The 23,542-nt window shown below is 34.6% G+C and overlaps 1 protein-coding gene and 1 long non-coding RNA gene across 7 annotated transcripts in view; one reads left to right on the top strand and one right to left on the bottom strand.

Annotated features, from left to right (window-relative positions):
- Positions 1–22,664, top strand: part of LOC145260672 (uncharacterized) — a 98,874-nt gene extending 76,210 nt beyond the window's left edge. For 2 of the 4 annotated variants that reach the window (XR_013864347.1, XR_013864351.1), the window contains exon 3: positions 22,385–22,664. This is a non-coding gene — a long non-coding RNA (uncharacterized LOC145260672). Of the gene's footprint in view, positions 1–19,206; positions 19,459–21,179; positions 21,503–22,384 lie in introns of all 4 variants that reach the window. The other 2 variants (XR_013864349.1, XR_013864350.1) reach the window with 2 other exon arrangements.
- The window catches only part of LOC145260670 (uncharacterized), a 98,716-nt gene that overhangs the window by 58,858 nt on the left and 16,316 nt on the right, over positions 1–23,542 (bottom strand). For all 3 annotated transcript variants that reach the window (XM_080119027.1, XM_080119029.1, XM_080119028.1), the window contains exons 3-5: positions 13,697–13,750; positions 6,258–6,580; positions 1,278–1,345 (exon numbers count right to left, since the gene is read on the bottom strand). In XM_080119027.1, the coding sequence (XP_079975153.1) occupies positions 1,278–1,345; positions 6,258–6,572 (383 nt within the window). In that variant the 5' untranslated portion in view covers positions 6,573–6,580; positions 13,697–13,750. The remainder of the gene's footprint in view (positions 1–1,277; positions 1,346–6,257; positions 6,581–13,696; positions 13,751–23,542) is intronic.

Raw genomic sequence — 23,542 nt, 5'->3', positions numbered from 1 at the left:
AACATTAAAAAGGATACAAGTAAAAAAGTAACAGAATGGATTTTCCGGGAAAACTCCGGTTGACCCCCTACTGGTGCCTTTCAGGTTAAAATGGCTAAAATTGACACTTTTGTTCTTATTAAAAAAAAGAATTAATGCCTTGGATTTTCATAAAACTTTCTGAAAAGTTTTAACTAACTGATTTCTATATAATTTTGTTAGTCTATACTTCACAATAAATCTTGGGTATGCCCCAGAGGCTCTTTTAGGGCTAATAAAAACACTCCATTTTTGGGACTATTTTTGGGACTATTTTACACAAAAAAAGTTGCACGCTCTTCATTTCTCTTACTTTTTTGCTGATGATATCATCCGTAATATATACGGCACCAGTTATATACAGCATAACAACGGTGACACACAGGTTCCTGTTAGATCACCAAAGTTAAGCAACGCTGAGTCTGGCCAATACTAAAATGACTGACCATTTGGTAATGCCAAGTGTTGTATGTTCTTGGAGCCTGGAGAGGGATGGGCACCGCCAGGCTATTCCTACCCAAGACATGTTGCATGAAATGATGCAGTGCCCCCCACGACCCAAGAGGGTTAGGGGACATGTCCATCATCTGTACTGTTTCTCTTTCATTATTTTTACACTTGTGTAATTATAAAAAAAATTTAACCAATAAAAACTTTATGTCCTCAAAATTGCAATGTTTTACGTTTTTAAAACTGGAAAGGTAAGGAAGGTAGAGCTCAGAAAAATATGTCTAAATCGGATCATCGCGCGAACTAAAGCGCTAAATATTTCTATCTCTTTCAGTTTTAGGAAAAAGGTTATTGCTCTAAAGAGTCTTACTGCAAATCTCTACATTAAAGAGGTTTAAATGTAATGTGAACAAACATCTCGTTGCTTAATTCCTCACAGTCCTCAGTTAGACATGATCTCAAATACTAACCGCTTATATTCCAAGTGGCAATATGCCTTGTTTGAGGTAAAAAAAATTATATAATAAAAAAAATTTTTATTTTATAACTTTCCATCGTATCATCTTTAGCGATAATGAATAAAAGATGAGAAAAAAGACTACACTTGTCTTACGTCGCTATGTCCGAGGAAGTTATTGTACATCGCTGTGATGGAAGCTTCGTTTAGCGTTAAATAAAATCACGACGTACAAAGTCTTACTATCACTTTCCATTGGACTCATGTCTATTCATTCACCATGTGAGACTACCATACTGTCGCGTGTGATGTTATGCTCCCCCTCCCCAACCTTAAACAACAAACAACTCACTCAGGTTTTTTTCCTTTGTCTTTGGAATTGGAAGCAGCAAACGCTTTCAGAACTTTCCTTTTCAACATCTGCAAACAAAAAGAATAAGGAGAATAATAACAAAGGAGAAAAGCGTGAAGCGATATTTGTGGAATAATAATTCATAATCTGACACAAGGACAGGAGTTAATGAAAAACAAATGAAGCATGCATGGTCCCCCGTGAATGTACAGTGACCGAAGCATAAAAAAATGACTAAGTTCAGCATTGGTCCCTTCCATTTAGCCCCAAAAGTCCCCAGGGGATGTCAAATCCTGGTAAAACTGAACAAACGGTGCAGTTTTAGACCTTAACATATGTAAATTTGAGTTCTGCACCGTGCAAAAAAAGAAATGACTAAGTCCATCATTTGCCCCTTCCCCTTATTTAGCCCCAAACGTCCTCAAGGCTTTAACATATTTAAATTTGAGTTCAGCACCATGCAAAACTGCTAAATAGACATACACAGAAAATTTGGGGACAAATATGGTAAAATAGCCCCAAAAATGGAATGTTTTTATTACCCCTAAAAGACCCCCTGAGGCACAGCCAAGAGTTATCGCGAAGTATAGACAAACAAAATTATATAGAAATCAGTTAGTTACAACTTTTCAGAAAGTTTTATAAGTTTTTCCGGAAAATCCGTTCTGTTACTTTTTTACTCATATCATGTTTAATGTTTGTGCAAAATTTTTAAAAATTTCAAGGCATTGAGAAAAGTGCGGAGAGACGAACGGACGAACAGACAAGGATGAATTTACAGATCCACCCATCTTTTGTCAGGGGACCAATTAATGCAAAAAAAAATAAATAAATAAAAATGTTTCCAAAATTTTTAGATGAGGATTGATTATTTGGATTCATCGAACTACTGTTCTCATCTTGAGTGTTATTTGCATAAAGTCCTAGTCAATGTAACTTCCCAGCTTCTTTGCAAGGACCTGTAGTTTGATGGATAAAGTACTTGGTAAAATTCAGTTGTAAGTTACACTCTTCTGGAGGTTGAAGGTTCAATCCTCAGTCTGAGATACACTTAAAATACAATTGGCTGATGGAACAAGAACATGCCACCCCCATGGATTGTGAAGTCTTTTTTTTTTTTTGGTAATCAAGCAGTGCCCACTCAGTAATAGATTATTTAAGGATTGCGCAACCTGTGCTTTACAATTACCTGTGCAGTTACTCTTACAGGGCATATCCATTGTCTCAAGACTGAATGGGGGTGATAATGAAGTAGTGACTCATTATCATAAAAATGGAGGAAACCTTTTGCAATGACCCGTGGCGTAGCGGATAACGTACTTGGTAAAATTCAATTCTAATTTACACTCTTTTGAAGGTTCAATTCTCAGTTCGGGCAATACTCAAAATATAATTGTGAATTACTTGGGTTTTCTACCCAGTCATGGCTGACAGAACAAGAGCATGTCACCCCCATGGATTAAATAAAGGATTATGTTCAAAATTCCCAGAGTTCGGCAGAAAGATTACCGAGTTCAACAAGATACATCTGAAAAAAGTCAGTTGGTTATTTTTGTTTTACGGCATATCAACCCTTTTCGGGTTATTTAATGCCGAATCCAGTTATTTTGAAGACAAATTTTTTTAATAGAATATATTTGGGTTTTTTTTCAAGTCAGTTTCTATTTAACCCATAACTAACAGGTACTACCACTCTGGGTCAGAGTAGACCTGGAAGCAATGGCAATTAAAGGGTGGCTCCACATTCCCCAAAGCACCCAAGATGGGGCCTCACCATCGGATGTAGTTTAAGGTCATATCCAAAACCTCTGAAGAAGCTCAGTGGTTACATCAGCCAAAACATGCAAATGACACTCGAGATGAGAAGAGTTTCTTGAACCAACAATTTCATTTTCTTCTCTTGTGCACCGTGCACACCTGGATGATGACATCTAATGCTACAAAAAAAAAAAAAAAAGTTTCTTTCCTTAAACAATTTTATAATTGTACTAGCAAGCCGCCCGGCGTTGCCCGGTCCTAAAATATGCATAAATATATATTAATTCATACAGACACTGAGACTTGTGCATGCAAGTATGTTTTTTCACTTCTTGTAAATAAAAAAAAAGAAAAAATACTCAAGCTGAGATCGAAACCAAACCTAAAGACAGTGAGTTAAGTATGATAACCATTAAGCCGGTTTGACACTTTAAAAAGTCTTTTCAAACCTACTTATTTTTAACATAATGAATCTGCTATGCAAACCATTCACGCATGTGCATTTGTGAAACAGTTAGCAAACACATAAAAATCCGATGACTCCCACACCAATTTTTCAATTTTGACCCCCTTAGCAGCTCTTTTTTCTAGATGAAAACAGATTAAAAAGTTTTCCACATACCTGAATATCCTATATACCAAATTTCAAGTCTGTAGACCAAAAATCCATTGAGTATATAGGCTGAGAAGTGTCCTCACTCTCACACACACATTCTCGCTTTTATAAATATTCAGATAAATTTCATAATTGTTAGGAAAAAAGCTCCAACAACCAATTGTCATGACTAATATCACTCTACCTGAAAGTTCGTTAGTCAAATGCCCCAACTTAACATTCACAGGTATTTTGAATGTGAACAAATACAAAGACATTGCCAAGGTTGCTGCAAAGAAAGAGGAACCCCTATACTGAGCTAGAAAACTTCTCTAATGCACAGGTGTAACAAGGTACAGCCTTTTTAAGGGTTTCAAATAATCTTCATGTAATATGGTCATTACATTTTAACACGCACCCGATGTTGTGTATGAGAGTTCCACAAAGAAACAACAAAAAAAAAAATTCAACATTTTTTTTTTTGTTTTACAGTTGAAAAAAAACGCATTTATTATTGGTCATTCCAAATCACTGACCAAATCCCTGACACATAATTTTTCCAACCAGCACCAACAAGATGGTCGCATTCTTGCTTTTTATTTCCAGATGAATTAACAGTTTCCCCATCTTCAGTTACAACTAGCACAATACTGTGGCTTGGCCTTCGGGACAAGATCAAAGTGTAGTATCTGTTCTTCAGATGCTGCACTTCTATTTCTTGTTCTCTTTCGGTGGAGGAGAAATCCTTCACGACTGAGACAATTTTTATTTTTGTACCTTTTCTCCACGTTAAAAAACGACCCTGGTGTCTAACTCTGTCCCGTGGGAAGGCATAGTAAATAGGTACAACTAGCACAATACTTGGCATTTTGGCCAAGATCAAAGTGTAGTATCTGTTCTTCAGATGCTGCACTTCTATTTCTTGTTCTCTTTCGGTGGAGGAGAAATCCTTCACGACTGAGACAATATTTTATTTTTGTACCTTTTCTCCACGTTAAAAAAACGACCCTGGTGTCTAACTCTATCCCATGGGGAGGCACAGTAAATAGGTACAACTAGCTACTATGTCTGCAGCTCGCCCCACAGCACACAGGCATCTGACAATCTCTCTAACGAACAGGTGCAATGTTATACAGGCTTTTTAACACTTCCAAATAAGCTTCATATAATGTGGTGTTCATTACAGTTTAACACAAACCCGATATTGTGCGCTAAAGTCTTGCAAACTAACAAAGGAAAGAAATTCAACGCTAGTATTTCTTCAGTTGAAAGAAAAGCCATTTATTAATGGTCGTTTTATCGACAAACAACTGACACATCTCTCCTTTTTATCTCTGGGCTAATTAACAGTTTCCCAGTTCGCAGTTACAACCAGCTACTATGTCTGCAGCTCACCCCACAACACACAGTCGTCTAACAATGTTTATTAAAAGTCTGAAGCATTAACAAATCCCGCATCTTGTTTAAAAGTTCCCGTCACATCGACATGTGCTTAAAAGTCCTGTTATGCTATCACATGATTAAAAGTCTATCTCGCACCGGCATATGTTTAATAGCCTCTCGCTCTGCCATGTGCTTTCTTTTCCCTTTTTTTAATCCTTTTTGCTTCCTCTGCTCTGCTGTGACATCACCTTGTGCCACAGCTTGGTCATTTGCATTCGTGTCATGTCACTGCTGCTACATACATGTTAGTGGCTTCATTACACAGGGTCTGAAAAAAAGTCCCCAATTTAACAGGTCCCACACTATCAACCAAGCTCCAACCCCCTGTGCCATCACCGCAATGTTGCATCCCTGTGTTTGTTTTGCAAGTATTTTAATGGAACATGCTCTGATAAACTCTTAGCATTAGTGCACCTTTGACATAAATACCTCTGGTCAACCTGATAAGCAGCAAAATCTCACCCCTTCAGTGTAGTAATCTTGTTTCTGCTCTATCATTATTTTCATGGCAAGTCTGAGCTCCAATCTGTGGTCCCCCCCCATGCCAAACTTTCACAAAAAGCACTCGTCCAGCTGAAACCACTATCAATAATTTCCTCCACTCTTTATCTGTGCCTAAACCTAAACATGGATTCCATGAACAAAGCTTCTTTCTTAGAACTGCATGCCTGTGGAACTCTGTACTGTTTCCTATCTTTCCAGCTAACTATAATATGGGCGTCTTCAAGTCCAACGTAAACAAGTTCTCGATGAGCCGACACCTTAAGTAATCCAATTTACCAATTTTCTACTACTAACGATTACTACAATATTGTCCCATTGTTCTTATCCTCAAGTGGTGACTTCTATGTAAAAAAAAAACAAACAAAAAAAAAAAATTCCCCATGCAGATATTTGGCATCCTTGTTTCGTAAAATTTAGTTCTAAGTGACACTCTGCTGGAGGTTGATGGTTCAATCCTCAGCATGGGCGATACTAAGAATACAACTGCAGATTATTTAAGACTTCTATCTGGTCATGGCTGACAGAACGAAAGCATGCTACCCCCATGGATTAAATAAAGGGTTCTATTCAAAATTCTGTGCAGGTTCCCGAGGTTGACGGAAAGATTTCTCAGTTCAACAAGATGTGATATGAATAATAAGAATCTAGCACAAGGCCAGGAATTGTGAGCCCTTTCTTACCGCATTCTTCCTAAAAGTATAGGCTTGCTTCCATCTCCAAGTTTGAGCATTGAATTCAAACCCATTCTTTAAGGGAGGTGCCAGCACAGCGGGCGGGAATTGTCTTTCTAAACGTTGGCATTTCTCTTTCTCCCTTTTTCGGCTGACCAGTTTCCTCGACTGATTTTCTGTCAACAACTGACCGACCGTGGCCAGAACCGAGCAAAACAGTGATGTAGCGATGATCACAGCCAAGGCAGACGTTCGGACATTGCCGCTGATGAACACCGTCGTGTCTTCCAAGACAGCGTTAACGTAACTTGACAAAGCATCCATTGTTGTATCTGAAAAAAAAATAAATAAATAAATAAAAAAATAGACAAAAACAGATTTTTGGGTGCTTATTTATATTAAGGTACATGTGAAATACGGCAATGCAAAATAAAATAACAGAAAAGAAAACCATGACTGAACATATAAAGATGTAGTAAACGACCTTGACATTATGCCATAGTAATGGAAGAATAATAATTGCTGACGTGAAAAGAATTTTCAAGGTGATAGTTTTTCTCCTTTGTTTTTTGTGGCCCTGTTGGTGGGGCATTAGAATATGCCGACTGCCCCCCCCCCCTGCAGAGGGTAAAAGTCCCTCAATGAGGTCCTGGATATGACCTTAAACTATATCCAGTGATGAGGCCCCAGCTTGTGGGCTTTGGGGAGTGTGGAGCCACCCTTTAATTACCATTGCTCCCAGGTCCACTCTGACCTGGAGTGGTAGTACCTGTTAGGGTCCCAACTATGGGTTAAATAGAAACCGACGTGAAAACAACAAATATATTCTATTAAAAAAATTTTTCTTCAAAAAATCACCTTTAAATTTGGTACCATGCTAATATCAGAGCTCCCAATAAAAAATTTTATAAAAAAAAAAATAATGTAAAAAAAATAAAATCAAAGAATATATACATCTTTTTCAAGACAAATATTCATTCCTTTTCAAGTGCAATTGTTGACCGTATTGAATTATCTTACCTAGATGCCACTATTCCAAATTCATGATCATCTCTTGTACTAAACGGTCATAAACGTTTTAAATTTAGATGGTTTCTAACTGACATGAATGATTGCACGCTAAAAATAATCAAATTCAAAAGAAATATTTTCTTTCAATTCAAATTATTTGATGTTTTTCAATAATCAAGTAAGAATTTCATTTTTACTTGATATTTAATTTTCATTTTCTATTTATAAAATTTCACCTGAAAAAGTCATTTTCCAAAAATGTTTGTTTAAAACCATTTATAAATTTTAAATCATACGTTTTTATTCATTTCAGAATTTTAGAATTTCATCTTAGTTCAATAAATGTTCAGATAATTAATGTTTATTTTGTGTTATTGTATTATTTTAGTCTTTTTTTTTTTTTTTTTAATTAAAAGTTATGTAAAACTTTTCTATTTTTGGATAAGGTCTCCTTGATTTGTCTCCCCTGTTCTAAAAGGAGTTCTTCTAAAATGAAAACATAAAAAATTGTCCAAAACAACCAAAATGCACAAGATATAGTTTGTATAAGTAAAAAAAAAAAAAAATATTAGAATCATACCAACATTAAAAAAACAAGATTGAACATAACCTTTGGATTTTCTCTGAAGAAGTTATTAGCTGGTTTAGTAGATTACCTCTAGGAAGGAGCAGAAAATTTATGTTTGATATAGACTCGTATAACCCATCTATTTCCTCTAACTTATTTGAAAAGGCATTAGAACTAGCAATAAAGGAAACACACATAACTGAATTAGAAATAGATATAGTAAAACTAGCAAGGAGAACCCTGATAAGATATAACAATAAGCTACGAACTAGAAAAAAATTGAAATCTTAATTTTGATATGATGATGGGCTCTCCGGACTCTGTACAAGTAACTGATCTACATTTTGAAGGAACTAAGTAATAAAATTCCAGGCCTAAATGGGGGTTTATATCGAGATGATGCATTGTTTTTTGTGAATTCCAGTAATAGAATATTAGAGAAAACTAAACAAAAAAATTAAGCAGTTCTTTAGTGAATTAAACCTAAAAATAACAACAGATATTAACCACAAAATAGTAAATTTTCTAGATTTAACACTAAACTTTGAAAATGATCGATACAAACCTTACCGTGAACCAAACGAAACTCTATACTATATAGACTACAAATCAAATCATACAAAAGCTATGAAAAAATTCATCATCCCAAGCATTTCAAAAAGAATTTCTAAACTATCGCAAAGCAAGCAAGTCTTTAATAGAAATAAAGAATGCTATAATCAAGCATCAGTAACAGGCAAATTAGTTATTTGAGAGATGTTCAAAATAAAAAATGATAAAAAACAAAATACAGGGGTCCTATTTTTAAAAATTCATAAATTCATGTAAGTTTTAAGAAGTGTTTTTCGGCCAAAATTTGTTTTGTTTATTTCAAAAAAATCTCGAAAGAGTCAGTCTACACACACATAAAGTTTGGTGAGTTTAACTTTTATTTTGTGGAAGTTATTCAAATTTAAAGATAGAACCCTTATTTTGGCCCACCCTGTAGAAATGAAATGAGGGAAAAATTAACAGACCATCAAATGTAATATTATATAATATGGCTATGAATGAAATTAGTAAAGGAAAAAGGAAAAAAAATAAAATGGTAAAAAAAACAATAAAAAGTAATGAGAAAGGGGCATCTAACTCAATAGAGAAAATAAGGGGGGGGGGCAGATAAAAAGAACCAAATCTGGTATAATCTACCATACAGTGACCACATCAAAAATAACATTCCAAAAGAATTCTACTAAATTTTTGATAAACACTTCCCTCCAGAATGTAAACTAAGCAAAATAATTAATAAAAATAAAGTTAAACTTTCCTTCTAACTTAACCAAAACTAATAAGTTCTAACAATGCAAAATTGAAAAAAATCAGGAAGGATAGGTATAAGGAAACCCAAGAAAAATATAGTGAAAATAGCTGCAATTGTAGAAACCCAAATGAATGTCCACTTGAAAGGAAATGCCTAACTTCAGATATTATCTATAAATGTGATGTCATAACTAAAAACAATAATAAGGTATATTTGGGATTGACAAAATGCCAATTCAAATATAGATTCTGTAACCACCTAACATCGTTCAAGTAATGAAACAAACACCAATAACAATTAGACTGACAATAAGTAGTAATAATGGAATCAGGAAAAGTAAGACAACACAGCATTAAGCAAATGAATTAGGGAACTCCGTAGAAATAAACTGAATATAAATTAAAATGGACCCTAGTAGGGAGGGTTAGTAAATATAAACCAAATAAATCGAAAAGATGAAACCTTTGTATCCTTGAATCGTATTATTACACATGTATAATCTAAGGATGATTTATTAAATAAGCACCTGGATGTAGTGCAGGGGTGCCTGCATAAGAATAAATTCGACCAGACTAAATAAAAAGAATAACAAAAATAGAAAATATACAAACGAATAAGTAAATACATAAGGGTAGGGGGGGATAAAAAAGGGAGATTAGAGAATAACTTATGCTTTAATATAGAAAATCTAAATCAAATATGAATTATGGGGAAACCTACTCTTGAAATATCAACAAACTAAAACCAAAGCAAAAAATGAGACATACCAAACACATAAGGTTGGATTAAACAATTTTAGTAACACTTAAAACCTATAGATAGAAACAGTAAAGCACTTATAACAAAAGATTTCTTAAATCTATATAGCTTAGAAACGCAACACAAATATGACAATTAGATAACCAAGAAGTAAGATAGATTACAAGGAGAGATCGTATAAAAAATAAATTTTCAGCCAGATACTATAGAAAGCACTAGGCTATGTAATGTGTAAACTTTGGTCAAAATCGTCTGTCCCTTCTTTTATTGCTATTTATTGAAGATATTCTTATACAAAACCTTTCTAAGAACACTGCCAGGCACATAATGTACCTTCGTGCAAAATTCCATAAAAGTCAGCCCAGCTGTTTTCAAGTCCATAAAGAATGAACTCACACACATAAAATTCCTTTTATTTCAAATTTATAATTCATTTCATTTTTCATGCAAATAATTCAACTAAATTAAAAGGTGTTCTATGCGAGAGGGAAATCTTTTATGTATGTGACCATATTTGTTTGATTCGATACTTAGACTCAAGAATACATAAAAACTCAGCGATTAGCAGGATTACACCAAAATATAAAACTAAGTGAAAAAGTAGGATCATCGGCTGATTACCTTCCTGCAACAGTTTTGTTTTTCTGTGCACTGTCGTAATTAATCGATAACAAGGATAGATAATATAAAAAAGGGGTACTTGTACAGTTTAGTCAAGACATTAAAAAAATCAAAATATTGAAAAAAGTTTAAATTGTATGTATCCGTTATGGAACAAAGTTCTCTGAAAAAAATTTTCACTTAATTTCATCAAGTAGTTTTTTTTTTTTTTTTTTTATAGCGAAAAAAAACAATTTGTTATGATACCGAGCAAAATGTTTTATTTTTAGGAAGAAAAGCTAGTAATAAAGATGGGGAGGGGTGTCAGCGCTTTCAACTGGAGTTATCTCCCTTTGGCATTTCTAAAATTCAAACAATTTTTTTTTTTTAATCCAAGATGGCTGCCTTCAACGCGCTCTCAGAAAAACGTATTTTTCCGCTGTAAAAAAAAAAAAAAAAAAAAAAAAAAAAAAATACTTGATGAAATTAAGTGAAATTTTTTTTCAGAGAACGTTGTTCCATAACGGATACATACAATTTAAATTTTTTTCGATATTTTCATTTTTTATGTCTTGACTAAACTGTACAAGTACCAAAAAAGGAAATTTTCAGCCAGATACTATAAAAATATAATGGAAAAATAAATATAGTAACATAAAAAACAATTCATAAATTAGCCAGCAAATGTTAATATATAAGAAACAAGTAAAGGGAAATAACTAAGCAAAAGATTCGGAAAAGTAAACTAGAGTTATCTCCCCTGAATTAAAAATACTAAAGTATATAGAACACAACAGAATGCTTACTCAGAAACAAATTAACAATGAAAGTTTAAATTCATTCCAAAGATATTGTAGATATAATACTGGGCAATTTAAATTGATAATAAAATACAATCAATAAATTGAGAAAATAAACGTTAGGAGGTAAATCAAATAAGATGAATAAAAAGAATTACTATAAATACGAAAGTATGGCTGTTTCAGTGTTGACAGACAAACAAGTGGAAAATACATTCTAATGCTATAGTAGTTTGAAAAAAAAAGTAATTTAAATTAAAAACAATAATAATTAATAAATGGAGAAAATAAATTTTAAAAGTAAATTATATTAATAAAATGAATAAAAGGAATAATTATAAATAGGAAAATATGGCTGAAAGGGAAAAATAAAGATAGAGACCTGACCAACAACTAGAATTAAATTCTCGACATCAGAGGTATGATTTTGACTGCTTGTGACATGTAAAGAATTGTGTTTGAATGTTTTTTCTCCATAGAATTGTCTGAAGAGTTTGCAACATTAAAAAATACAGTGATAACATTTTTATTGTTTGTTGAAGATTGCTAATGAAACAGATCTGTAACATATACTCTTCAGAAAATAAAAGAGCATGTGTTTTCAAAAATTTTTAATTGAACTATAATATATATATATAAAACTTTGATTAATGTCTATTTTATTTATTCAAAGTTTATATATAACTTTGGAAAAAATTGTTTTTGTAACACGTGAAAATGCAAATATTTTATTTTTCTCCCATTTTTTAAGTTGAAATTTTCTATATATTAGTAGGTTAGCATGTGTGTTATTTATTTTGTGTATCACGTTTACATCCGAGTGACTGTCGTTTAATTGTTATGGACTTCCAACAAATAATTTTACCAAGAATTCTTTATAAGTTTTGGTTTCGGTTTCAATTATAGCCGATGCCACTTAAGTCATCTATTTTTTATAAATAACTTTACCAAAAATTCATAAGTTTTGGTTTCGATTATAGCTGAAAGAACTCAAGTTATAGATGTATACACATATTTTTTTCATAAGTTTTGGTTTCGATTCAAGCTGATGCACCCAAGTCATATGGACATATTTTTCATTTTTGAAATCACAACTTTATAATAGATAAAAAGCGATAGAACATTAACTCTATAATAATATATACAAAATCTGCATAAATCAAAATATCATATTCAAGCATACTTTACGACTGGGCTACGCTGGGTGTCCCTGCTAGCTTAGATAAATATTTTTGCAGTTTTAACAAAAGAGCTACAATATCAGAGTTATCTCAACTTGCCCTTTTTGGTAAAGATCAAAGTGTAGTATCTGTTCTTCAGATGCTGCACTTCATTTCTTGTTCTCTTTCGGTGGAGGATCTGTCCTTCACGACTGAGACAATTTTTTTATTTTTGTACCTTTTCTCCACATTAAAAAACGACCCTGGTGTCTAACTCTGTCCCGTGGGGAGGCATAGTAAATAGGTGCATTAAGTAAGCAGCAGACGAAATCATTTAATAAGAGTTCTCTATTCAAGAAGTGGGGGGGGGCTTATAATTATTCTGAATAAAAATAAAGCGGTCATTTTTTTTTTTAATTTGACCCCTATTATGACCCCTTAACATTTATTGTTTTGGGCTGTAATCAAGTTATTAAGTTAGATCCATGTCCAAGGAACCTATATCTAAAAATTCAAGTGCTTAGACCCAAAATTGGCGAAGGAGTTTGGTAGAGTTCTCGAAGGTCAAATCGTTAAACTTTAACCCCTTAACAGCCAAATTTCTGTCCGAAAACCGATTATAAAGGTTTTCTCAAATCTCCATACCCTGTATATCAAATTTCGAGTCTGTAGACTGAAAATTGACAGAGTTATTGCATAGGAAAATGCACACACACACAGACACGTTCACTTTTATAGATATATAGATTTATTTATTTATTCATTGTTCACAAAGAGCCTTGCATTACATTAAGTAAGCACTTGGCCTTTTTGGTCAGTATCAAAGTGTAGTATCTGTTCTTCAGATGCTGCACTTCATTTCTTGTTCTCTTTCGGTGGAGGATCAGTCCTTCACGACTGAGACAATTTTTTTATTTTTGTACCTTTTCTCCACATTAAAAAACGACCCTAACTCTGTCCCGTGGGGAGGCATTGTAAATAGCTACAATATCAGAGCGTCTCCATTTACACTGAACATCTACAGAATGCCAACATCGATATATTACATATGAATGAATCCCCTGTGCAATTTCCAAAGGTCTCACTAGTTTCTTATTAATTTCTTAATGTCTTTCAAAAAAATAAAAACACTTTGCTTATTCAAGCATTTATTTGAGTAAGATGATTCAATAGTGCTGAATTGTTTATATGCAAGCGATGGAACAGTGACACGTGAAAAGATAAATCACATGATGATTTGTGAAACTCACATGAAATTTCAAGTCAAACTTTCATTTGTCGTCCGCCTATTTCTGCTGCCCGATCTAAAAAAGAAGAAAATAATTGTTAGAAATAATTTTTTTGTCATTTGGATTCTTTGGACTACTGTTCTCGTCTTGTGTATTATTTTCATAATGGGTACTTGTACAGTTTAATCAAGACATTACAAAAAATGAAAATATCAGAAAAAAGGTTATATTGTATGTATTTGTTATGGAATGAAGTTCTCTGAAAAAAAAATCCACTTATTTGATCAAGTAGTTTTTTTTTTTTTTTTTTTTTTTTTTTTACAGCGAAAAAACAATTTATGATTTATTTATTTTTTACACAAGCATCACCACATTATCAAGGCCAAGAGGCCACTCGAGGATAAGGGTTAAAGAGTGTACAATAGAAATTGGACAATATAGTAATCATTAGTAATGGATATTCAGTAAATTTGTTAACTTATATGGAACGGCTCATCAAAAACTTGTTTACGTTAGACTTGAAGACAACCATATTGTAGTCAGCCGGAAAGCAGGAAAACGGAAGACGATTCCAAAGGCGTGCAGTTCTAAGAAAGAAGCTTTGTTCATGGAATCTACGTTTAGGTTTAGGCACAGATAAAGAGTGGGGGGAATTATTGATAGTGTTTTCAGCTAAACGAGTGTTTCTTGTGAAAGTTTGGCAAGGGGGGGGGGTCATAGATTGAAGCTCAGTTGAACACTTTCCATGAAAATAACGATACATCAGAGATAAACTCGCAGCATCTCTTCTGTGAGATAGAGGTTGCAGGGAAGAGAAAAGGCATCTCCTACGAGGCTACGAAGTCTATTTTGAACTCTATCAAGGCAGGACAAGTCCTTTCTAGCAGCTCCTGCCCAGATGTGGCAACAGTATTTCATCCTTGGACGTACCTGGCTCTTATATAGATAGAGAATTGCATCAGCAGTGAAATATCTACTGGACCGATAGAAAGATCCCACCATTTTTCCAGCAGCCTTGGCAACAGATTTGATGTACATATTCCATTTAAGATCAGGAATAACGGTCAAGCCCAGAAGCTTGTCAAAACTTGAGGCCTCCTGAAGACGAGAGCCATTCATTTCAATTGATGCCAGATGTGGATCAGAATGTTGATGCAAAGAGAGAAGCTTGGTTTTAGATGCATTAAAAGTAACTAGCCACTCCTTTCCCCATTGTACCACGTGCTCAAGATCAGAGGAGAGAGAATCAGAGAGAACTTGGTCATTTACTGTCTTAGATATGCTACTATAAATGGTAATGTCATCAACATAAATGTCTACAAATGCTGTAAGGATGTGATTTGGAAGATCATTAATGTAGATCAGGAAAAGAGTTGGGTCCAGGATGGACCCCTGAGGGACTCCAGCATTAATACTGTGAGCTTCTGATTTTTGCCCCTCAACTACTACTCTTATGAACCTATCAGAAAGAAATGATTTAATAATTGAGAAGACATTTCCAACTATTCAAAAGATAGTCAGGTTTCGATTTTTAGGAAGAAAAGCTAGTATTAAAGATGGGAACCGAGTTATCTCCCCATGGCGTGTTTAAAAAATTTCAAAGATGGCTACCTTTATTGCACTCTCACAAAAACGTTTTTCCGCTGTAAAAAACTTTTTAAAAACAAAACTACTCGATCAAATTAAATGAAATTTTTTTTTTTTTTTCAGAGATCTCCAGTCCAAAACGGATGTGTACATTATAACCTTTTTTTTTTTTTTTCGATATTTTCATTTTTTAATGTATTGACTAAAACGTACCAGTACCTCATGATGTTCCGATTGATGTAACCTTCCACCTTTTTAAAGTGTATTTTGCCAGAATTTGAATTTCACATGCAATCCACGGTGATACAATGTTCTCATTCGGCCAGTCATGACCAGGTAGAAATCCTAAGTAATTTGCAATTGTATTTTGAGTGGCGATGCACTGAGGACTGAACCTTCAACCTCCAAAAGAGTGTAACTGAAAACTGAATTTTTTTTTATACAAAGGAATCACCACTTACCAAGGCCCAGCAGCCACTCGAGGATAAGCGTTAAAGAGTGTACATTGGTCAAAAGGGCAATATCATAGTAATCGTTAGAAGTGTACATTTGGTAAATTGGATTAGTTAAGGAGAACGGCTCATCAAGAACTTGTTTACATTGAACTTGAAGACGGTCACATTGTAGTCAGCTGGAAAGCAGGTAAACGGAAGAGAGTTCCACAGGTGTGCAGTTCTTAGAAAGGAGCTTTGTTCATGGAATCTACGTCTATGTTTAGGCACAAATAAAGAGTGGGGGAAATTATTGATAGTGTTTTCAGCCAAACGAGTGTTTCTCACAAATGTTTGGCGAGGGAGAACCATAGCTGAGACAAACACTTGCCATGAAAATAACAATAAAGCAGAGACAGACTCACAACGTCTCTTTTGTGATAAAGAGGTTGCAGGGAAGAGAAAAGGGCATCTCCTACGAGGCTACGAAGTCTATTCTGAACTGTCAAGGCAAGATAAGGTCTTCCTAGCAGCTCCTGCCCAGATGTGGCAACAGTACTCCATCCTTGGACGTACGTAGCTCTTATATAGGTAGAGAATTGCATCAGCAAGTAGATATCCACTGGCTTAATAGAAGGATTCCATCATTTTTCCAGTGATCTTGCCAACGGATTTGATGTACGTATTCCATTTTAGATTAGGAGTAAAGGTAAAGCCCAGAAGCTTGTCAAAACCTGGAGCCTCCTCAAGACGAGAGCCATTCATTTCAATTGATGCTAGATGGGGATCAATTTTACCAAGTACTTTATCCACTACGCCATGGTTCGTTGTGTACTTCTTTTCTACCAACATTTGCATCATCGCGTGTTGCACTTATAAGCTCTTGCCCAGATGTGATCGCAATACTCCATCCTTTGGCGTACCTGGCTGTTATTACTAATTTTTATTTAATTTATGCATTAATGTGTTAGATGAAAGTATAGGATAGTTAACAAAACCACACCCCTCTCCATGTTAAGAATGGCTTCCTACACTAAATGGTATCCTGTATCTTTACAAAGTCATAATTCGTCCATGCATGAAGTATTGTTACCATAGCAAAGGTCTGAAATAGTAAAATTATTTAGAAAGACATTCTTAACGATAAATATTAACTACTCTGTACTCTAACCCACCAATTGAATAAATAAAGATTATATGCTGCCTCTCTCGACAATCACCGACCCCCACCGCTCATCTGTTGTGATTTTCTGTTCATCTTCATATTTCTTCTAGTTCACCTTCTGGCCGTGTCATCTTAGTGATTACTGAGGGTGCAAGCACTGGTTTACAAGCATAAAAATAATTACAAGCAATTGGAATTTTATATTCCCATTACACTCTCTTTTAGAAGAAGCCGATTCAACATGCATAGGGTGAATGCCATACAATGAACAAACGAAAATATAAAACAATGCAAACTCAGAAAAAAAAAAAAAAAAATCTCCAACACATTGTGTATAAATCAGTTGTACTCTGGATATGTGTGTGTGTGTGATAAAATGACATTATGTAAATCCAGCTCGGCAATGATTTCTGACCTCAATGTTGTTAGTCGTGATCTTCTTCACTTCTGGCTGTATTGTCTCACATTTGGGGACTGCTAAGGAGATCGCACACAGGTTTACAAGTATAAAATAAAATATTATAAAATAAGATAAAACACAAACTCTGGCACATTCTTTAAATATTAGTTGCATTCTCGACTGTGAGGGGGATGGTTTAACACCATTTATCTTCTACATGCTAAGGTCCATATCTTAGTCCTCTGTTGAGGCCATATTCATCAGTTGATGTCAGTACATCTCAATCCACTAAAACGATCTCGATCTGGTCCGAGCCACAACCTGCCTTCCACTGTGCCCAACTTGCAAATGTCCTTAACTGTTGCAAACTCAAGACTGTTGGTAAACTATTTTAAATTGTCGTACAATCCATTACTACTCCTCAAACTGCCCATAAACTAACTCTAAATAAATCTATATTTATGCCCGGTCTTTTGTCCATCACACCTTGATTAACAATCCTATTTCAGCTACCTTTTGTGTACATTAGTGAACAATTTTTTTTTTTTGGGGGGGGGGTATCAATAATATGACACATTGCCATCTCTACTAGTGATGGAATGATTCCAATATTTTTCCAAATTCCGATACAATTACCGATTCTGTTCTAAATTCCCAAGTTCAATTCAGTTACTGATCCCAATTCTAAAATCGTTTAAAAAGTAAAATTTCACAAGGATGGGGGAGGGTCTAGCAGATAATCTATTTTTGAAGATAATTTTCTTCTCAATTTGTTAAACTTCTTAACGTTTTCTCTTTATTGTATTATATCCAAGAATTTGATAAAAAATTTTCATCTATATTTTTCACTTGCCTTTTTTTACCTATTTATTCATTTGTGCCATTTTTGTCTATTTATGTGACAGCGTCGTTGGATGTAACAATAATGGGGATGATGATTGAAAGAAAGAGCATTGTTAAGAAAGGTTGTTATGGTACTGATGTAATGCACACACAATTATTTGTGGACATGAATTGATTAGAGGTAATCTGTTTCCTTCCATGGTACTTGGGTTGGCATGAACAGCCATTAAAAACACTAGCTGAAAAAGTTGACAGCTTGGATTATAACGATACCTTGAAAAAATATCAGAAATGGCTTCTTTTGGCAATTTGACAAGTTTCATCTCAATACCACTCTTGTTAAGAAAAATAGTTAACTTTATTTCTCGGGGTTATCGAATTTGTTTTTGGATTACCCGAAATATAGGCCAGATATGATAAGTTTGTTTGGATAAGAAAAATAAAATGGTGGCTAGAAATTCAAGTGTCCACTAATTGCTGTTCGGGAATTTGGTTATCCCCAAAAGATAACCAATTTATTTATTTTATACTTATACGAAATGGCATTTGGGAAAAACCATTGGTTATGCAAATCAAGCAAAAGGAGGAGGGATCCTCCCATGTGAGTGATGGTGAAAGGTAAAGACCTAATCGAGGGTCAAGGCAATAGGACACTCCTGTTGGGAGTGGCAGTCAAAGATACAGATTTGAGGAAGAAGAAAAATGAACATTTTTTAGGGCTTCAGAATTTAAAAAAAACTGCCTGAGATAGGTTAACTGAGAATTGTGAAATGAAATTTTGTGAATCGGGAGGCGAGGTCAAGCCCACTCGATTTTCAATACAATGAAAGGCAAAAATAATCTAGAGGCACACTGTTTGGCCGCTAGAGGATCCACACCATTCAGAGAAAAGAAAAACCTTTAACTTAAGTCTCACTCGGTTCCAAGCCATTGAATCTCCACTGTGAAAAGCCGAAGACTTAGGGTAGACTGTCTCAACTTTAATAATAGAAGCCACCAGTCCCCTATTATTTGCATCTTGAGTCAGAAACTTATGAATGACCAAAGTTTTGTAACTTTCAGTGAATAATTATCCTGTTTTTTGGGGTTTTTTTTTTTTTTTTAGAATAAGCCCAGTTATTGACTCCTTTTGGTTTGAAGTGACCTCTACTTTCCAGTAACATCGGCCCAAGAGATCAAGGCTCAACAGGTTGCACACTATCAAAAGCAACATATTGAAAGTGGCAGCCTGTTCGACCAAATCCTCCCGTCAACCAGGACCCCTGTAAAAGAAACAGCCTAGTTCCAGCATCCAAACAAAACTCAGAGTGAACAAATCTGGTGTCATCACTTGCTGGATGCCGTTGGAGAGAAAATGGTAGATTTATCCACTTGTGCCATTTTTGCCTATTTATTTATTCATGCCATTTTTGCTTATTTATTCATTCATGCTATTTTGCCTTATTTATTCATTTGTGCCATTTTGCCTATTCATTCATTTGTGCCATTTTGCCTATTCATTCATTTGTGCCATTTTGCCTATTCATTCATTTGTGCCATTTTGCCTATTCATTCATTTGTGCCATTTTTACTATTCATTCATTTGTGCCATTTTGCCTATTTATTCATTCGTGCCATTTTTACCTATTTGTTCATTCATGCCAATTTTGCTTAATTTTTATTTATGCCAGTCTTATCTATCCATTTTTGCCTGTTTATTCATTCATGCCATTTTGCCTATTGTTTAATTGTGCCATTATTGCTTGTTCATTGTGCCGTTTTTACCTATTTATTTATTCATGCCAATTTGGCCTAATTTTTATTTGTCATTTTTACCTACTTATCCATTCGTGCCATTTTTGCCTATTGTTTAATTTGTGCTATTTTTGCCTGTGCAAGTTTTATTTTGTCATTTTTCCTAGTGCCATTTTTACCTGCATCCGCTATTATGATCGCTAAACTTCAGTTTTCCTTTAGTTCATATTTTTGTCATTTTATAATTAGTACCAGCAAAAAAGTTTTAAAATTTAAAGAATCGTTTTTGAAATAGGAAATCAGCCTCCAATTCTTCCAATACCTTAAAACATTCCGGTTTTCTGATTCCCAATTCTGATTAATCGACTCATTATTAATCTATTATATAAATGGTGTGTATGAGTGTATATCCAGCTAAAACTTAAAAAATACACAACACAAAGTTTTTTTTTTTTTTTTTTTTTTTAATCAGCATAACCCCAGCAAAATAATACCTAAAATTTAGAAAAAAAAAAAAAAGATTCATTCTTTAGGGGTCAAGTGGTCATTTATATCATTTAATGTTATCAACAATTAAACACTATTTTTTAATGTTATCAAGTATTAATTACACCCCAAGTTGGCATCTTTCAATTTGAAAAAATATTTACTCCAAATTTAATTTACCGTTTTTTAACTATTGCCATTTCTCTACAAAGAACTTAGTTTTAATAGTGCTCTGGAGGCATCCTTAATTTTATTTGGCACTTTCAGTAGTGCTTTAAAAGTTTTATCTTTTCACTCCTCACAGAAAAAATATTTCTCTTCTGGGGTGGGGAGGGGTGTTAAACTTAACACTAACATCTATTTACTTTTTTTTATGGTCCTAGGTAACGCCGGGTAGCCATACTAGTTTCTACTAAAGGTTTTCTCTCTCAGTTGTGGTCTGAGAAGTTTAGATCTTGAATAAAACCTTGCCTGAAACATTAATGCTTCCTATTTTTTTTTTTTTTTTTTTTTCCAGCTGGGGATTGTAAATTGCATTATTATAATGACTGAACTTATGCATTCATGACCTGAAAGTTTCATCTCTTTGTTGCAGATGTTGACGGTGTGAGACTCTAAAAAAGCAATCCCTGTCATGGACGTGTGTCAGATGCAGAAATGTATCATTGAATTCCCAGCAAAAGTGCATTAAGAATAGTGGTGACTATGTAGAAAAATAAATTCTGGAGCACTCGTTTTAATGGTATAACTCCTCTCTTCATAGGTCTTTAACTTTTTGAAAATACGTTTATTTTTCAAACAATCCTCGTATGCAGATTGTTAGTGCTTTTTTTTTTTTTTTTTTTTATTAACATGCAGGTCGAGGGACATCATCCACACTGGTGAGCTGCCGTCCAGCTACAGATATGAAAATATCGATGAAGGTTTATTGTTACAAAATTTTTATAGAGGATGTCCTTCCTTGCTCCATGCTTTTCAGTGGTCAAAACCAAGTGCGTCACCAACTACAATGTTTATAATCCTCCCACGGTAGAAAGATGTAACACAAGGTCGCGAGTAAAAAGTGGAATTCGAAGAGCCATTGTCCTAGAAGAGCAATCGGAACTGCAACACATCTGGGCAGCCTCACTGTCAGCAGAAACAAAGTCGATGTCGAAGAAAATGGACGTGTAAAGTCAACGGTAAGAAATGGCAGGCTAATACTAGTTATCAAGGCCCGGAGGCCACTTGAGGATAAGGGTTAATGGGTATACATTAGTCAATGTGATTATAGCGCAGTAAACATAAGTAGTGAAAATTTTGTAAATTGGATTACTAAAGGGGGACGGCTCATCAAGAACTTGTTTACGTTGGACTTGAAGACAATCAGGCAATTGGAAGAGAGTTCCACAGGCGTGCAGTTCTAAGAAAGAAGCTTTTTTCGTGGAATATACATTTAGGTTTAGGCACAGACAAAGAGTGTGGGAAATTATTGATAGTGGTTTTGACGAGTGTTTTTTGTGAAAGTTTGGCAAGGGAGACCATAGATTGGAGCTCAGATGAGCACTTTCCATGAAAATAACGATAAAGCAGAGACAGGCTCGCAACGTCTCTTCTGTTGGAAAGAGGTTGCAGGGAAGAGAAAAGGGCATCCCTCATTTAAGCTACAAAGTCTATTTTGAACTCTGTCAAGGCAGGATAAGCTGCTTCTAGCAGCTCCTGCCCAGATATAGCAACAATACTCCATCATTAGCCGTACCTGGATTTTTTATAGGTAGAGGATTGCATCAGGAGTGAGATATCTACTGGAGCAGTAGAAGGATCCCACCATTTTTCCAGCAACCTTGGCAATGGATTTGATGCTTTTGTTAAAAAAGAAAAAGAAAATGCCGACCCGGATTTTTTATTTCTTTCTTTTCTCTTGTTTGTATGTAACGGCAACATTACACTGACAAAGGTTCTTATAAAATGCTTGGATGCGTCAAAGAAACTTTGGCAAATTAGAAAATGATGTGCATGATGATTGAATGCAATAACTTCTCCTTTTCTTTGTTTGGCTTACTCTTTCTTTTTTTCTTTTTCAGGTTTTTCATCCGTGGATTGTCACATCGAGATGCGATTCAAATGAAGATTAAAAGATAAATCGTTTTAACTGCTACCCTTTTTCTTTCTCTGGTTTGTTATAAAGTTCATTCTCTTCATCGCTTCAAAACAATCCGGGTTTTCACTGGAATGTGTGAACGGAAAATATTTTCCAACCCATAAAAATCGTTTCAAACTCCAAAACTGACAATCCTGTGTGAAATTCAACAAACCTATAAAACGATGGCTTGGTTCACAGAAATCCAGAGTTCTTTCGGGGGGGGGGGGGGGGGACACTTGTGACCTGCCTGCTTCAACTCTCAGCATCAACAATGCTCATCCTAAACGACTGGAAGGCATCATGCTGAAATTTCTTATTGCCTGCTGCTCTATCTCAAGTGAACACAACCATCCAGGAGGTAAGATCTCACACACACATCCTCAACAGAACTTTCTGCATATGTATATATTAGAAAGTGTGAATATGTATGGTAATGCCTTTCTATATAATAGGCTTCCTTAACTACTATAGAGAAAAGTTGGTAGAGACCGCCGACGTCAATTTTTTTTTAAATTTGACCCCTTACCATTCATTGTTTTGGGCTCAAATTAAATTAAAATGTTTGATCCATGTCCAAGTAACCTACATCTAAAATTTCAAGTGTTTAGACCCAAAATTGGCAGAGGAGTTTGGTAGAGTCTGCAATGGTCAACTATTTAAACTTTGACCTCTTGTCAGCCAAATTTTCGCCCAAAAACTAATTAAAAAACTTGCTGCATGTCTGAATACCCTTTATGTAAAATGTCTAATGTTTAGACACAAAATTGGCTAAATAGTTTGCTAGAGACTGCAAAGATAAAATCTTTTGAACTTTGACCCCTTGAAAGCCAAATTTTCATCAAAAAAAACGATTAAAAAGCTTGCCCTATGTCTGAATACACTTTATGTAAAATTTGAAATGTTTAGACCAAAAATTGGCTGATTAATTTGGTAGAGACCGTGGAGGTCTTCTTTTTTTTTTTTAATTTGATCCCAATTATAACCCCTTAACATTTATTGTTTTGGGCTCAAATCAAATTATAAAGTTAGATCCATGTCCAAAAAACCTATATCTAAAATTTAAAGTGTTTAGACCCTTAGAAGAGGTGTTTCGTAGAGT

The sequence above is a fragment of the Euprymna scolopes genome, chromosome 36 (genome assembly GCF_053919585.1).
Source record: "Euprymna scolopes isolate OS-2025 chromosome 36, ASM5391958v1, whole genome shotgun sequence".
Classification (NCBI taxonomy): domain Eukaryota; kingdom Metazoa; phylum Mollusca; class Cephalopoda; order Sepiida; family Sepiolidae; genus Euprymna; species Euprymna scolopes.
This window is presented reverse-complemented; position numbering and strand designations above follow the sequence as displayed.